This window comes from Electrona antarctica (assembly GCF_951216825.1).
Source record: "Electrona antarctica genome assembly, chromosome: 23".
Taxonomy (NCBI): Eukaryota; Metazoa; Chordata; class Actinopteri; order Myctophiformes; family Myctophidae; genus Electrona; species Electrona antarctica.
This window is the reverse complement of record NC_136804.1, coordinates 27,672,512-27,689,438: the sequence shown is the minus strand read 5'-3', so window position 1 is coordinate 27,689,438 and position 16,927 is coordinate 27,672,512. Positions and strand designations below refer to the sequence as shown.

Below are 16,927 nucleotides of genomic sequence, written 5' to 3'. Positions count from 1 at the left end.
GTTTGGTTTAAAAGTAGGAAAAACTAGGTTGAGTAAAAGTACAAAAGTATTGCGATCAAAATGGTGGTAAAACAAATAAACATACATAAACCAGGCAGTCAACAACTGAATTATGGATTAATTAGCGTGAGCGTCACATCTCTATTGATCCATCCACTTTACCGCTTTATCCATCTATCCATTTCGCTCCTATGCCACCAAAATGTGGAACGCCCTACCAACAGTCATTAAGACATGCGAATCCCTTGACTCCTTCAAAATCGCTCTCAAATGGCACCAGTAGCCTACGGAAGGCTGCAATTAAAAAAAACTGGCCCCCGTACAATCTGAATCCCCCACCCAGCAGGCCAGCACCCCTTTCCCCCCTCACTGTGTTTCTTTCCCCCTTTTTACCTCCTCTATGATGATTTCCTGTTTTTGGCTATAATATATATGTGTATATTTGTAGTCTGTACTAGTCTCTAAATGTTATGATGAATTGAAAATGGTGGACCCTATTGTAAACAAGTGTAATGCTTTATGGTGTCGTCCAGTTAACAGTTTTGTATTGAGTTGTGCTTGAAATGTACTGTAATTCTCCAAGACAACACTAGATGGTGGCATTGGCATAGCCGACAGCCTGACACATAATCGCACCTCAGAGATACATTGCTCTCAGGCTGTAATCTCATTGGCGACTGTAAACTATATGAATGAATATAGGATAACTACTGCATTGTTATATGCAATCTGTTCACTGTGTCCTTACACAGTGTAATTTATTACAGTCCACAACGTTTATTCAACAGGTGTTTGATTATTTTCCATTTGTAAAATACCAGTGCACATATCTCATGTTAATTTTCCTGTTAACCACACTTCAACAGAGCTGAAAGACTTTAGCTTGCATCAAAGAGTGATTCAAACATCAGTAGTCGGCCTACTATCCAAAGGAAAAACATTATTTTCATTATCATTCAAATATAACGCAATTTAATATCTACTGGTACATATACTGTAAATATCTATTCTTTTTTTAAGAACAATTACTTGGTTCATGGTCTTAATTAGGATTAACCAATTCAATTATATACTTAGTTGTCCGGAGACACCCATGGCTCTATATACACTAGCTATTTCTGATGGATTTCTATCCCAGAATAGGAAAGCTAGGGTTCAGCTTGTTACAAATTATTCTCTACTTGGTCTTGACCCAGTCTGGCTTTGAATTAAAAAAAAAAAACTGGGTCAAGACCGACTCGATAAGAATTGTTAACCACATGAATCCTATGATTCTTTTAAAGTTTAAATGGTCTTTATTGTAAAATACTATGTTACTAAATAATATCAAATATCACACAGAGATTAAGACGTTTAAGGCATTTTATATTATTGTGTGTGACAATAGCATTACACATCTTACACAGATGAATAGATCAAACTTAAGGAAAATGAAAAGAACATAATGTCTGCGATAACTATTTGGGGAGCTTTGTATCCCAAATTAATATCCAACTTAAGTTAATATCAAAGAAATAAAATTAACTCATAACTTTGTCCAACTCAATGTCAGTAATTACAAACGTGTTGAGTTGACATACAAATGTCTCAGAGAGAAAGAACACATTTTGAGTTTCACCTTGTATTTTCATCTTTAAAAGAGAAATATGAATACATGTCATATTTCAAGTGGACTTTCATCTCTTTGGGTCCTCTCAATCTCCTTTGCAAAGTCTTGGAGCTTTCCATTCAAAATCCTTACAAGACTACATACATATATAGCCTACAACTTTTAGCCTGAATTCAAACATTTCTGTATGAGAGATATGACACCATACGACATGCGTCGACACATTTCCATGGGAACATAGTTTTGGTATGTTGATTGGCTGTTCTTGGTTATGAAACCTCCATATGAGCTGTTAGGGAGCTGTTGGCCCCCCGCGATGCTGTGTTGACCACCAGGCGCTCTCTGCCGCCAAACACCTCGGCCACTGCACACAAAAGGATTGTGGTCACAACTTCATATGTATACAACAATTCTTAGTAAACGAACACACTATAAACATTCCAGACATTTCACTATTCCAGAGCAAGTGATAGTTTTTGATATCATATGAGAATAAGCATTCTTAATCTTATCAATATAAATACCATCACACAGGAATAATGCAGGGTTCATAATTCATGGTCAGTATTGGAAAAACCTTTATAGCTATTTAAGCTGCTTTAGCATCAACACCTGCTAACAGCAGAATATATAATCAATCCACTCTACACTCTCTAACCCAGATAATTTGAACAGAATCTGATGATCACTAATATTCCTTTGCATATTTATTTGCAGGAATAGTGAAACAAAAAATGTTCTGAAACAAAAACACTCTGAAGACTCTGTGTCGAAACATTAATCTATAATAACGCCTTGACTGGGAGCTATTGCAACGTTACAGGGTGCAGACTTCTATTTTTTTTGTCAAACTAAAACTGTACCTGCAGCGACATCACTTATGTCCCAGACCCTTAGGCCATCCTTCTGTCCGCCAAAGGCATAGACAAAGGGCATGTCAGGGCAGCAGGCAGTACAGAACAACACCCCCTGTGTGTGTAGAGAGAGAAGTACAATAACACGTTAGAATTCCATCTACAATTTAGGCATTTAAGTAGAGGTTCTTTTATCCAGAGGGACTTACAGTAAGCAAGGTAAACACATCAAACACATACAGTGTAGGGCCTCAGTAATCTAGAATCATAGGTAAAACAAGAATTTAGCATGATCAGTCTAAACAGTATCGTATTAAAATATAATTATCTGTACATTGCAACTATAGACACTATAGGATGCCAGGTCAACAAATTAACTTGGCATCTGTCTAAATAACATGCTATGTAAATTAAAATTTAACTGTTACATAAGGCTGTATGGTCGTTAATTTTAGGTCAAGTGCATCTCACCACAATGTTTGAACTCTTTTAACCCAATGGAGCATACTACTATCTAACAAAGGTCTTGTGAGAACATGTTTTTAAAGTGTGTTTCTTGGTAATGTGAAGAACTTAAGACACTTACCATCTTCATGTCTCGTGAATGTATGAGGTTGGGTTTGTTGCCCAGGATGTCCCAGATCTTAACGTGTTTGTCCTCTGATGAGGTGACCAGACATCCTTTAATCTGGCTACTAAGCTCCAACCCTGCAGAAATAAACAATATTAAAAATCTATTATAGTCACACTGGGTGTTTAAAGGTATATTCAGTGATTTCACCTAATTCAAATATCACTTAATTTTTGGATAATCCTCCCTACTATAAAGGGTGCTGACCATATAAGGAGTTCCTCCCTGTCCCCAGTGAGCCCCTGGGGTCAAAAAACCCTAGTTTCGGTTTGGGCTTTGGGTGGCAAAGCCTTCATCCAATCAGGATGAGAGGGGCCTTCATCCAATCATGATCGAGTGGGGTGGGCCTTGGTGCACGTGCTGTTGGTCTGTTGTACTTCCCCCACTGTAGAGCGTGCATGTGCACATCTTGTTACCGGGGTGGACCGTTTTTTTTCTCCAAATCACTGAATGCTCCTTTAACCACTTAAACCCAGTTGACAGGGGTCCCCCAGGGTTCTATACTAGGTCCGCTAGTATTACTCTCTACACCAAAACCTTTGCTGAATTTATTTCAGACTCTGGGTAAATTTTTGGAAAACATTCGACTGTCATGCCTTAAAGTTCTCCTACCTGTCACCTCTCCATCGTGTGCTCTTAGTGTGAAGACAGGTTTGTCTGAGCGAGCATCCAGGCAGTAGATAAAACCATCCTCTGTGCTAGTCTGCAACACAAACAATTTAGTAATTTAGCAGACGCTCTCAAAATAGCAATATGTACATTGAAACTATAGGAGTATTAGGAGAGTAGGTAAACAACAAACCTAGCATCTGTCTAAATTATGTTGACTTCTTCAATAAAGCTTAGGGTATATAAAAAGAGCCTGACTAATATATTGGTTTGGCCAATATATTATTTAACTTTTTTTAATGACATGGCAATTATGCAGCTTATGTGTTGCAAATTTAAAAAAAAATAGCCGATCTACACGCTCACAACACGTTATAAGCTTATAAATCAGCAATTCTTGAAATGTTTGGCAGAGGGAATACGTGGTTAAACAAAATAAAGTTTGTGATTATCTATCGAAAATGTATTTGTGTTTATTTTTATATAGGTTAGTTTTGTTTATGCTTATAATTTAAATGTTCTTCAATTGATTCTAAGATTTTGTCACGGGCCAGGTTCTAGCATCAACACCTGCTAACAGCAGAAGCCTGCGAAGTTGTGGACCTACCAGGAAGTTGTTGGGCGAGAAGTGGTTCCATATCACCCTCTCCACCTGACCGCTGAACCTCCAGGTACGATTGCTGTCAGGACTGCGACAGTCATGCAGCATCGCTGACCTGAGGACGAGATGAGACACAGAAAGTGATACGTTTCCTCATCTGCCAAAACAGTTAGAGCCACAATAAATAATATACATCAGCCATTATTTGACCTTTTGGGTTGGTACCGGCAATTATGCAGCCTGTGTCCCGATTTTAACCACTTTCAACCTGGCATCCCTAGAGGGTATGTGGGTGAGTGACATCATCATCATCATACCCGGAAGTTATGCAAGAACGCCTGAGTGGCAAAAAACTACTTTTCTGGCCTTGACAGCCCATACATCCAAACAGAAAAGTCCTATCTGATTGCATTAAACAACATTAAACGACTTTAAAGTCACTTTGCCACTCACTTTATGCATGCTCATACCCTCTATTCTGGGCATGTCATTACAGGCAACATCTTTTTAAAGGTTGTCAGAAAGTTTCAAAAATATCGCACAAGCTACAAGCTCATACAGCGTCACACTTTGTGAGCTTGTAGATCGTCTTTTGGTGTTTTTGAAGAACCGATCAAATTCTATTCTAATTTCAAATTCAGTAGAACTGATTCAGCAATTTGTTTATGAAATCAGTAAAAACATTGTTCAATGAACAATTCTTGTTGGGCTACGAGTCACCAAATTCGGTCAGTCTGGCTCTAAAAACTAGCTCAATTTGGTATGGAAAATGATTCCCTGGTCTGGTTACAATTTATGCTGTATATAAACATATACACAAGTTAGAGAGAGAATTAGACGAAGCGTTACAATCTAATGGCCTTAATGGTGGAAACTTACTTATCATAAGACCCTGAGATGAGGGTCTGAGCCTCGAAGGGGTGGAATGCTACCGTTTGAACCTGAAAAATAATGTTAAAATGAGTTATGACACAACAGACCCACAGCAGGGTGTTTCTAAAGTGTCAGTCGGGGTGTTGTAGAATTGGACATGTTAGTAAAGCTACGGTACAAGCATTTTCTTTTTTCTTTTTTACAAATGAATGTGTGAGGAATGGAGACGAGAGAGAGAGAGAGAGAGAGAGAGAGAGAGAGATTGAAGGAAGGCTATAATGAGAAATGTATGAAATGATGAACAGTAGATAATTAATCCCGGTTCTAAATGAATACCTTGTCAGTGTGTCTACTTAGTGTTGTGGCTGGCTGGCCTTGAGACAGATCCCACAGTATGATGGTTTCATCTGCTGATCCACTGGCCAACACATTCCTGCAAGAGTCACAAGATGTCCTTAAAATGTTGTTGTTGAGGCACCAGAGAACACAAACACCTCAGTGGAATTCAGTCATGTAGTGTAAGGCGCGTGTGTGGCTCACTGACGTGACGAGTTTGTTCCATGACAGGTCCAGCACTGCATCCGTGTGTCCCACTACAGCTTCTGCCGCGGCCTGGGAGCACAGACAAGAATGCCATCAGAAGATCAGAAAATAATTATGTCATCGTGACAATCCTCTCAGTTTGGATCCATTCAGTTGTTGCTTTACATGCCTGAAGGATGCTACTTTTGCTATTCATAAAAAAGCCCCATGCAGCATCTCACCAAAGTTTTGTTAACGGATGACCTGTTTCTTTTTCTTTCTCACACTTTTCTGAATGACAGCCCTAACTATACCTAACTGTTGCCATACCGATGACATAAACACTCACCAACAAATACCACCAAGAGGATAAAAAAATCACACCCGTGTGAACTGAGTGGTGCAGTGACGTCACACACTAACCATAGCAACCATGCTCACCTGTGCGTGGGGCCACGTACAGGTACACGGGTACATACACGGGTACAGACAAAGCTGGTTGTTGGAGTGGTTTGCACCACTCAAAAAAGAGAAGCTGAAATCCACACCTTTTCTTCAGCCATTAACTCAATAGAAAATGAATAAGACACCACTCTTGTAATGTGCGAGTCTGGCAAAATTCGGTGCGATTCTGTTCAAAATCAAACCTTTTTACTCTTCTTTTTCTTCTTGCCGGCCTTTTTGCTGCCAAGGGAGAAGACTGGCTCCAAGCTGTCCACCATGTCCAGGTCCCAAATATCTATCTTAGGAGTCATGTTCCCCACAGCAGCATAGTTCACTGAAACACACAGCATGCACGTTAAGCTCATGTGTTTATATAGTGAATGGTCAAAATAGTGTGCAGGCAAATGGGCTAGGCTAGTGGCCCCAAAATATGAGATTTGTCAAAAGAAATCTCTGAAATAGCACAAGCTCAAATGGGCCCAAATTAACCCCCCAAGGACCCCTGGGGTCCCCCAGACCCCAGTTTGAGAACCAATTGGCTCTTATCGAGTATAATTCATGTTTGGATAGTCATAAAAACTGAAAGAAATGGAAAGTTACATTCTAATTAGAACAAGCAAAATATGTGAATGTGTTGAATTAAAATGACTTTATTACAGAGATTAACTGAGGGACGGGTATAATGGGAGAGAGGATAATTAATTTGTATTTGTGCTTGGGGGTGAAGGGTTGGGCAAGTGAAATGTTTTAAAGATGATGGACATGACAATGTAATTAAAAATGTAAAAGGACAAATGAAAAGGATCTTACCTAGCCCTTCTCCTGGGCTGGGGTCAAAGTTCAACCACTCCACACACAGGGGATATGCTGGCAGCAGGATGTGATGGTGAACATACTGAGAACGCTCCTCAGAGTTGAAGACTGTAGAGGGATGATATTCACATATAATAGGCAAGAACTGATTAATGGCGTAGCAGATCTCTTGTGTTCAGAAGTTTGGTAAGGTTTTGTAATAATAATAACAAAAATCACACCCGTGTGAACTGAGTGGGGTAATATAGCCTGTCTGACGTAATGAAATCACACCCGGGTGAACAGGGTGAACATAGCAACCATGCTCATTTTTTCTGCACTAACAAAGCCAGTTGTAGGTAGGAGTGGTTTACACCCGGGTGAACAGGGTGAACATAGCAACCATGCTCATTTTTTCTGCACTAACAAAGCCAGTTGTAGGAGTGGTTTACACCACTCAAAAATAATAAAGAAAATATATAAGACACAGGCACATGTGACCCTTCAAGAAATTGACAAAGTGGATGATAAGCATGTAACTTGGTCAGGCTGAACCCATGTCATGACATTGTATGCATTTGCCTGAGAATCTGCTCCAATTCTCAAAGCACTCTGGTTTTGATGTCGTACAGTGCTGAGATATCAGGATACAAGTTACAACTGCTCACAGCATATTAACTGATCTACCAGGCAGACATATATAATTTAGGTAGGGGTGAATGGGACTCTGCGCTATACTGGTTGAGCTGGGTCAACTTATCTGGAGCTTCAATATTTCCTTCAGTTTTTCAGTTAGCCTTCACTCAATGTGACACGCTGTGAGCTTAGAGGATATTTTTGTTGCAAAACACTGACACGCAAGGGTAAATCAGGCATAAGTCATACTTAGGTTTCACAGGGATTGCACTGCAGTGCAACTAAGAAAGTACTGCTAATATTCAGTGATCATGCACAAACTCTGATCCATGTTTTCATCAAGATTACTATAACTCATAATTCAACCCAGAATTCAACCAGCCACGTCAATTTGTATAAAATCCTGCAGCTAGTTACAAGTTCTTGTAAGCATCCTCATTGAAATCTGAGGTGTCAGGAGAGACCATTCTCAAGAGATTATTTATTCCCAAATTGTATTGCTTGTTTTTAAACCAGAGATGAGAGTTCTAATCTGTGCCCCTTGATGTTGTCACCACTTATACCAATGAAGCTTGTAGGAGCATTTGCCCAAAGGCTCCACATTGTGCAATAATGTTCCATTGGGAATCAAATACAGACTTGTCAATGTATTTTCAATTATATCTGTGAAGCACTTTGTAAACTTGTGTTTGTGCTATATTACGTTTATTATTATCATCATTATTATTAATAATCAGTTAAATTACCATAAACCTCCAGATTGCATTGGTCTTTTTCAGCCCGGCCAGCTAGGATAAGGTTATCTGTAGGTTTGATTTGGAAGTCCTCTCTCTCATACTGGTCCTAAAGATCAAAACAAAAGCACAAATACTGGTCAATGCAAGATAACTGTATTATTAAAGTAACTGCTTTGTTGGGTTTACTAAGGTCACAATGTGCTGTTATAAAGTGTAGTTGGAAAACTAGAGTTTTCTGTGGTCAGAAAACCCTATACCATTTCAATAACTTATGAATACGACCAAAAAGTTCAACCACTTGAATCCCTATTATGTGGTGGGAAAATTTTCCAAAAACAACACTTTCGCATCCACGCGACATGAGCTTGTAGATCAGCTAATTTATGGTAAAGAGAGTTGGTGTAGATTGAAATGAATAAATAATAATAGAAACAAGGGTTTACCAAGTACAGTTACAATTCAGGGCCGTTTTACAAAGTGTAGAGGGTGGTTGAAGCGATAACCATCATGCAGAACACTCACTGTATCTTTGATGGTGATGTACGGGTCCTCAGTGTTGGAGCTGAACACGGTGAGACCAGCCAGACTGTCACCAAGGTTAGCCGTCACTGTACACACACATCAATATTCCCAGCTTTAAATCTGAACTGAAGAATAAAGTCAGCCTTTTATTTATTAAAACTTGCATAGGTGTCTTTAGTAACTATTGTAATTAAATTCAGTGTAACGCCTGAAATTGATCAATGTGTATTTGGCCCAAAATCAATGAAATTAATCATCATGACTAATAATTGTGATGACAATATCTAGCTAAATAATTGGCATGATCATCCTCAAGATTCAAGGCACAGTATTCTTTATAGTTACATATTTTGCACATGTACAGTACATAAGAGTTTCGACTCCTCAGACATGGAAGCAGCATTAATGAGTAGTAAAATAAAATAAGGAAATAAAGGAATAATCCTCATCACTACTGGCTGGGTAGCAATACAAGGAACAGAAATATGAGTCTGAAACATACCAGTGTTGTTTTTGGCAGAACATTTAGATTGTAGTTTTAGTCATAGTCTCTTGAATAGTTTTCATTTAGTTTTAGTCATATTTTAGTCACCCGTAATGTTTGTGTGTGTAAATATCGTGAGATTTTAGTCGACTAAATCTAGAGTTGATTTAGTCGATCACAGGGGTTCTCAATCTAAAATGTATTTTGGCGGGCCTCGAAAGGCCTAATTTTACACCAATCTACAAGCTCGTAGCTTGGCTATTTTCAGCATGCAACCAAGTGTAAAATGACTTATACTGGATCTCTTGTCCACTAGTCCCTTCCTAACATTTTAGTCTAGTTTTTATTTGTTGACGAAATTGTCGGTATATTTAGTCTTTAGTTTTAGTCATCATAGCTTCGTTTTCATTTAGTTTCCATTTAGTTTTCGTCAGTGAAAAAAGGTAGTCGACGAAAAATAATTCGTCATAGTTTTAGTCGACAAAAACAACACAAATACTGTAAGTAAACAGACCGTCATCTTCATCCTCATCGTCGTATTTTTCCAAGTTGTACTCTGCCAGCTCGTCGTCCTCTTCTCTCTGTCCTCCGTTCAGATCCTGCTGGGACTCCGTCTGGGAGTCACCACTCTGCTCCTCGTCACCAGCCAGGCCCTCGTCTTCCTCCTCTGCAATCTCCCTGACATCAGAGGACAAACACAGGGGTTCTCAATCTCAACCTGTTCTGGATCAGGGCCCGCTTGAAAACCCTTGAAAGTATTCGCAGCTCACCCATCTGACCACCAAGAATATTAATAATAGTATATTAATATTAGAATATTAATAGAATAATGATAGAATATTAATTAATAGTGCAGTATCACTTAAAATGTTGCTGTAATATCACATGACATTTAACCTCTGATTTTGCATTAGAGCCAATGTTTGACAGTTATTTTGTATTCTCGATCATGCCTACAACATCTACATTTATTGTAATAGGCTACCACTCAAAATAATTGCCGAACTCTTCCTCAGACTTCACTGTATTGGTGGCATTCCAATAAATGTTGACGGGACTGAGCATGAAATGTAAGTATTTATAGTTGAGTCAACCTACCCCAGCTCGTCTTTGGCCTCAGCAATGATGCGCTGTAGCTCCTCTGGACTCAACTCAACCTGGGTCAGGGTCAAAAGAGCAGATAGATCAGAAAGACATTCTGCACTATGCATTAAAAAGAGGTTCATAACGTTCGTTTTTAACTAATTGCTTTCAGCCATCACATGAGTTTAAAAGACAATCGAAGATAATAAACACACGGTCATCAACTTTCCCTTACAGTGTGTGAGTTATATCTGTCGTCGACAGATATAATACTGACACGTTTAAATAACAGAATACAACATTTTGAAATAAAAAAACAATTTATCACAGATTTACCCCCAAAAAAGAATACATTACAATCGTCTACATAGGCTAAAATAAATAAATGTACTAAATTATCTACCCTCACTGCTACCCTTTATTTTATGTATAAACAACAACGTATACTGAGTGACAACTATTACATTTTGACAAAAAGTTTAATTATTTGACTAAAAGGCAAACAAGTTGGCAAAAAAATAAATAAACATCTGCATGTGGACCAAAACCAGATAGCAGTTGTTTTGATGAGTTTAGCCATTTAGCCCGCATACTTACTTTGTCTGGTATTTCCTTTGAAACTCCACGTCTCACCCAGCCCACGCAGGTTATCTGGGAACTCATGATCGCAGAATTAAATAAGTAAAATACAATAATGTAAAATAAACTGAACTCTCGGGTTAGTTTATTTCAGATTGGACATGCACATTCACGTGCGAGTTGTTGCTTTGGGACCTGCGCTAGCACACTGTGTGTCGCATGTGTATGACGTAGCTGTACACTTTGGCCAACCGATGTTGCCTGATCACAATTTCAATGAAGCCAATATTTATTTGAGACATGAGTAACTGGAGGCAGGGGATACTTGGAGAATTTGGAAAGTTTTCTTTCTTTCTTTCTTTCTTCTAAACCTTTTAACATCACCTTCACAAGTTTATACCATAAAGTAGTGTGACAATGTAGAATGAAAAATAAGAAAAATGCATGCAGTCTAAGGTAGCGATATGTAGGCTATAAACATGGTCACACACAAATAAAAAATAAAAGCTTATGACAATTGTCATCAACAGTGTACCATTATAGAGCATGTACAGACTAACATTGCCATCTAGTGGCCACATTGAATGATGGTCAAAAGTATACTGACTAGAAAGTCTACACACTCTAGTAGCCTACTAGAGAGTGTAGAAGGCTCTGGCGGCCTACCTTACTCTAAGCGGCCTACATACATACATTTATATGGCTGTAAATATACAGACCAAATAGGCCTAAACAAGCCAGAGTAAATAAGAAACTTGAGGGAGAAAGGTTGATAGGCTATAGAGGAGCGGTTAAAACCATACAAATGTTGATACAAACCCGAATGGTCTATGGTTTCAAAAGAAGTATTAAGGAAATTAATAATTTCAGATGGGGTGTGACAGCATTACCAGTACCACTGTGTAGGGGAGGGATCCCCTGAACAATGTTTTATGTATTTGATGTATTAATACCGTGTTGTTCTTGTACCGTGTTGTTCTGTACTGTAAATCGCTCTGGATTGAGAGCGTCTGCTAAATTCCTAAATTGTAAATTGTAACAAAAAACTGAACTGGACTGACAACACATGCAGCTGGCCCTCTACAGCAAGGGTCAGCGCCAAACTGATGCTTTGTGTTCACTTTTTTGCTTTGAATTCCTGTTTTCAGACAGGAACAGTTGGAACTTCTCCTTTGGTCCACCCATGTGAGAATGGTGAGAATTGTCCAGTGAAGGCAGTCGCATCAACTGCCCATTGTGGGAGTATGGAGTTGGGGTGCATACTTAGTTTAGACTAGTCATTGGTTAGACATGGGTTAAGGTTATGTTTAGGTGTGCTGCCCCGTGGGAGGTTAGGTTTAGGGTGAACTAAGTACTGCACCCGAGGTGTTTGGGTTGTTGGTGCTTTGTGCTCCTGTGTCTTTCTTGAGTACATCCATGTTGTTAATGTGGGACGTCCACGTGACCGTGTGTTGGACTTGGTTCCCACAGCGCTAGCTTGCTGGCTGGCAGGTCTTGGTGTCTTTGGCAGTGTCCTGCTAGTCTCATTCTCATGGCTGCTATTTTATGGCTCACCCTTGGCATTCCATTATACAGGTTCTTGTTGGTAACATGTGTAGTCTTGCTGATGTTAAGTACCGCACACAGCATTCAGGTGTCGCACCTATCTAGAGACTTCTGCAGGGTTGGCTTCAGGGTCCAGCATTCACTGCCCTATAGGAGAAGAGACTCTACCATTGTATAGAAGAAGCTGAGTTTGGTTTGGCGGCGGAGGTTGGAATTCCATACGCTGGCCATGCCGTTCAGGGCCCTCCATGCAAGTCGTGCCTTCCTCACTTTAAGATCTTGTTCCGTTGAGTTGACCCATGAGCCCAGGTACTTGGAGTCCTTGACTTGAACACCTGCCTGTAGAAAAAACAGCGATGTGGGCTGGGAAACGCACCTACCTTAATCTATGATGTCAATAGTGGCAGCGGTGGCCGAACGGATAGCGGAGCGGTTTTGATACCGGAAGGTCGCCAGTTCGAATCAGCGGTCCGACATGTTAAAATTACCACCGCTGAAGTGCCCTTGAACAAGGCATTGAACCACTACGATGAAATGTTCTATGAGCAGGGCCTGGCTGGAAACAAGTTCTTGAGCTTAGCCCAGATACCCTGGGTAAATATAGTAATCATTTCATTTCATTTCAAGGACCCACCCCCCTCAGACATCAGCAACATCAAATCACGCGGCTGTGTTCTAGGGTTAAAAAGTAAATTTAAAGGTTAGGTTACTAAATAAACTTGAGTCCATGTCTTTAGAAAATGTTTTAATGGCAAATGTATAAAACACATACTGTAAGACAACAAAAAAAACTGGCTATATATCACTGTAAATGATGTATTTGTGTCCTTTAAAGTACCTTCGCCTTTGGTTAAAATTGTAAGGTGAGGCATACAGCATAGGCCTATACATTGACCACAGTTTCCCATAATTTAGGTGAACACAGGTAAATGACGTATACCAGACACATGCCGTTCTGTGCTGTCAAAATGTGCAATGTTTCCATTTGACCATGAGATCAATCATTAAGGCATGGGTAGTTGTTATGCATGTTCACTTTTTTCTTTCAGCATGAATTTGTAGGCTACTACATGCATGCATACATAATATAGGCATGCACACTTGCATGCATGAGTTTAGTTACAAAATGGTGCTTTATATAAAAAAATAAAATGATTTCAAAATGTTTAAAGGAACAGGATTAGCTTAAAATGTTATTTAGTCTTTAAAGGATAGTGGTTAACTTAAGTGCTAAAACCCATACTTGTTTGTTGTGCGTTTTATGGGGTTATGGACAACTTGCATACAAAATGTAAACTTAAAGTGGAGTTAACATAAAAAATCCCCAACAGCTTAACACATTGAATCTAAAAACGTTTTTGATGTGAAAACACACTTTCTTTTTTTAATATATTGAGTGCAGATAAATCCTCCATCTTTTCTGAATCTGTGTGTTCAAGCATGTTTAGTTTTAGGCACATTTATACAGTGTAGCTCTAGGCACTAGTAGGCAGGCGTGACAGCTGCTCCTTGTGTAGAGTTTAAATCACTATTGTAAGATTGTCAGATTAGTCACTTAACCTGTAGTAACAATAGCACAATGAAGTTGTTGTACCAAACACAGCACATTGCCTTCAGAAGTTGTACACATCTTGAATAATCCTCTATAATACTGCTGTTTGAGGGGTTGATGTGACAGAAATAGGCACTCATGTGATAAGCTTGGTTTACTGTGCTATATCATTATAGATTTGGTCCTGTGTGGCTTTGAGGGTAAAGCAAGGCACAGGTTACAGCTGGGTTCCATTCGCTTGGTTTGAGTTGAGAAGTTCACCAAGACTGCCATTGGTTAGGCCTGATTTATTCTTGGTTGCGCATTGCGTCTCACATCAAAATAGGCGATCTACAGTATAAACGTTGCAGCGCACAACACTGCAACGCTTTGTGAGAGAAGTATAAATCAGGTCAATGGATAGAGAATGGCAATAGTAATGCCATGGTTAGTGGTGACTTGGCACAGTTACACATGCTAAAATGCATGTATGCACTTATGATACTACAAGACAACTGTTCACATAGCACTAAAGAACTAAACCATTCACTTTGTGGCACTTGTTATAACATTTTTAACCTGGTTATACTGAGAGGCAGGTCCTAGTAGAGATCCTTGTCCAGAGGCTAGGGCTAGGGAAACCAGCCTGCAACTAAAGTGTCACAGGTTTGATTTGTGTGTGTCCTTAACAACATGCCCAATGCCCGCCTGCTCACTCTCTGTATCTCAGTCACTGTGGACAAAAGCATTAGTTAAAATGTAAGCTCCAATATTGTGATGAAGTTAGGAAGAAGTTAGGAGGAGGGATCAGCATCTGAATTCCTTCTATTGTAATGTCACTGTTGTGTCTGGCAGCCCAGCAAGAATCCTTGAATGTGCTTGGGTCTTCCTCTCTCCAGGATGTCTATACAGTGCACATTTTTTCACCTCTTTTTCCAGACAAACATTCCGTAACAGTAACAGCCCGTCTGAGGAGGACTACGTACTGTAGTAGTATTTAAATGTTTTAGACAGAGCAACACTGTTGATACTGTAGTAGGTCCCAACACATACAGTACACATACCATAAAAAATGGTTTAGAGCTGAAAGAAAAAAATAATTACTGTAACTGTAAGTCAACTGAACAATATCCGGTTTTCCATTCCTTGCTGTTCTGACAGCCCCAATCTCTGTCATTCTTTCTGTCTCTAAAAGTCGTTGTTCTCTTCCTTCTCCAGCTTTTCCTCTGCCTGTCTGCGGACCTTGTCGGCGTCCGGTTTCAGCCGCTTGGTGACCAGCTTGAGGTTGGCCTCATGGATGATGACCTGCGTCAGGTAGCGCTCTCGTTTGATCTGCTCCCTGACGGCCTCGGGCACGTCTGGGATCACGTAGGACAGGACAAACTTTGTCAGGTAGACGATGTGCTGCAAAGGGACAGAGAGTGGAATAAACAGTTTTTTTAGACAGACAGACAGACAGACAGACATATGCAATAAAAGTAATTCTCCCTTAAAATGTATTGTAGCATTTGACTTGTGTATTAATTAATTCAAAACAGCATGGACCTACTACATTTTCTTTTCTTTCTTTTTTTACCTCCGGGACATTGCCTCAGTGGTTTGATTGATTGATTGAAATATTTATTAACAGTTTGCAGAATTACAGTACATTTCGAGCACAAACTCAATACAAAGGCTGTTAACTGTGAGTGGACGACCCAATTACACTTGTTTACAATAGTGTCCACCATGTTCAATTCATCAAAACATTTAGAGACGTTGTAACAGCCGTTGGCTGTTTTGTGATTAAGGAGTATATATAGAGCTGATGTTATCATCTCTATATCTATATTAGTAGGCTGGCTTAGCTGGTACTAGGTTAGGAGGAGTGCCTATTATGTTGCCTGGTACTGGTTGTTGCTTTTGTCCCCTGCAGGTGCTGAGCATTTGTGTCCCTAATGTGTTGCCGTCCTGAGGAGGGCCTGGCTTGGAGCCTGATCAGCCCTCTGATTGGTCCTGTGGCAGCTCAGGCCTCGCTTCCTGGACTATAAAGCTCACTCCATGTCTGGACTTCGGGGTGGGAACACTGCTGCGTGTGGTGTGGGAGCACACCAGCGTGTAACAGACGTACAAATAGACACTTCTATATAGACAAAGAACAGAGGTGTTCGCTACTCACCTCTAAAACAATTATAAAAGCCATTTTGGCGGCGACGACATGCCAGTAGTAGGTATTGTACTCATATTCTCTGTGGTGTCCTGGTGGATAGCGGAAATCTCGGTACCTGACGGGGAAAAAACAAAGAGAGTCCAGGAAAACCAGCTGAAGAAAACAGTGTATTCTAGAGATAGGAAAAGATAAGATAAGTTTCAAATACTGGTGTCATAGCAGCAACAGCAGTAAGACCCTTTCCCACCAGGGTTGAACCGGTTCAGTTCTTTTTTCCTGCCTAATACCAGTTTCAGAGTGTTTCCACTGGAAAATAATTGGTTCAGAACCCATAAAAGTTGGTTCGGAAATGGAACCAAAAAATTGTCCGTTGGTTCCGTGAAAGCACCAAGGTTCCAAAAATCTGGAAAGGAACCAGTTCTAGAACCAAAGTTATTTTGGTGGAAAAGAGGCCAAGTGTGAATTGAAAGGGCTTTTCACACAGTCATTGACTGACTCATCTAGTACAATAATTCACTTTCAGTGAGAGGTGAGCGAGCAGGTAGGAAGGGAAACGGACAGGTTCCATTATTATATATGGACAAGTGGGTGAGACCCCATGAAATTGTCTTTCTTGTCATGGGCGCCGATTCACATTTCTGCCGGTGGGTGATCAAAACAGTTGACTGCCAACTTGTCTCAGGAACCAGTCGGTGCACAATGCGTTCTTCTGATACAAAGACCTAT

At 39.9% G+C, this 16,927-nt stretch overlaps 2 protein-coding genes across 3 annotated transcripts in view; both read right to left on the bottom strand.

Moving 5' to 3' along the window:
* Positions 1-1,344: 1,344 nt before the first annotated feature.
* On the bottom strand, positions 1,345-11,217 carry pwp1 (PWP1 homolog, endonuclein). Its single transcript, XM_079494230.1, has 15 exons — positions 10,995-11,217; positions 10,413-10,471; positions 9,829-9,992; positions 8,831-8,916; positions 8,318-8,414; positions 6,954-7,064; positions 6,347-6,477; positions 5,722-5,789; positions 5,514-5,610; positions 5,184-5,245; positions 4,311-4,419; positions 3,707-3,797; positions 3,050-3,171; positions 2,473-2,578; positions 1,345-1,973 (listed from the first exon to the last, which is right to left on the bottom strand). The coding sequence occupies exons 1-15, from the start codon at positions 11,058-11,060 to the stop codon at positions 1,879-1,881; spliced, it is 1,464 nt and encodes a 487-aa protein (XP_079350356.1). The 5' UTR covers positions 11,061-11,217; the 3' UTR covers positions 1,345-1,878.
* A 2,034-nt stretch (positions 11,218-13,251) lies between these two features.
* The window catches only part of ano6 (anoctamin 6), a 32,456-nt gene continuing 28,780 nt past the window's right edge, over positions 13,252-16,927 (bottom strand). The window contains exons 19-20 of one of the 2 annotated variants that reach the window (XM_079494319.1): positions 16,211-16,316; positions 13,252-15,456 (exon numbers count right to left, since the gene is read on the bottom strand). In XM_079494319.1, the coding sequence (XP_079350445.1) occupies positions 15,241-15,456; positions 16,211-16,316 (322 nt within the window). In that variant the 3' untranslated portion in view covers positions 13,252-15,240. Of the gene's footprint in view, positions 15,457-15,523; positions 15,610-16,184; positions 16,317-16,927 lie in introns of those variants that run through there. The other variant, XM_079494320.1, reaches the window with a different exon arrangement.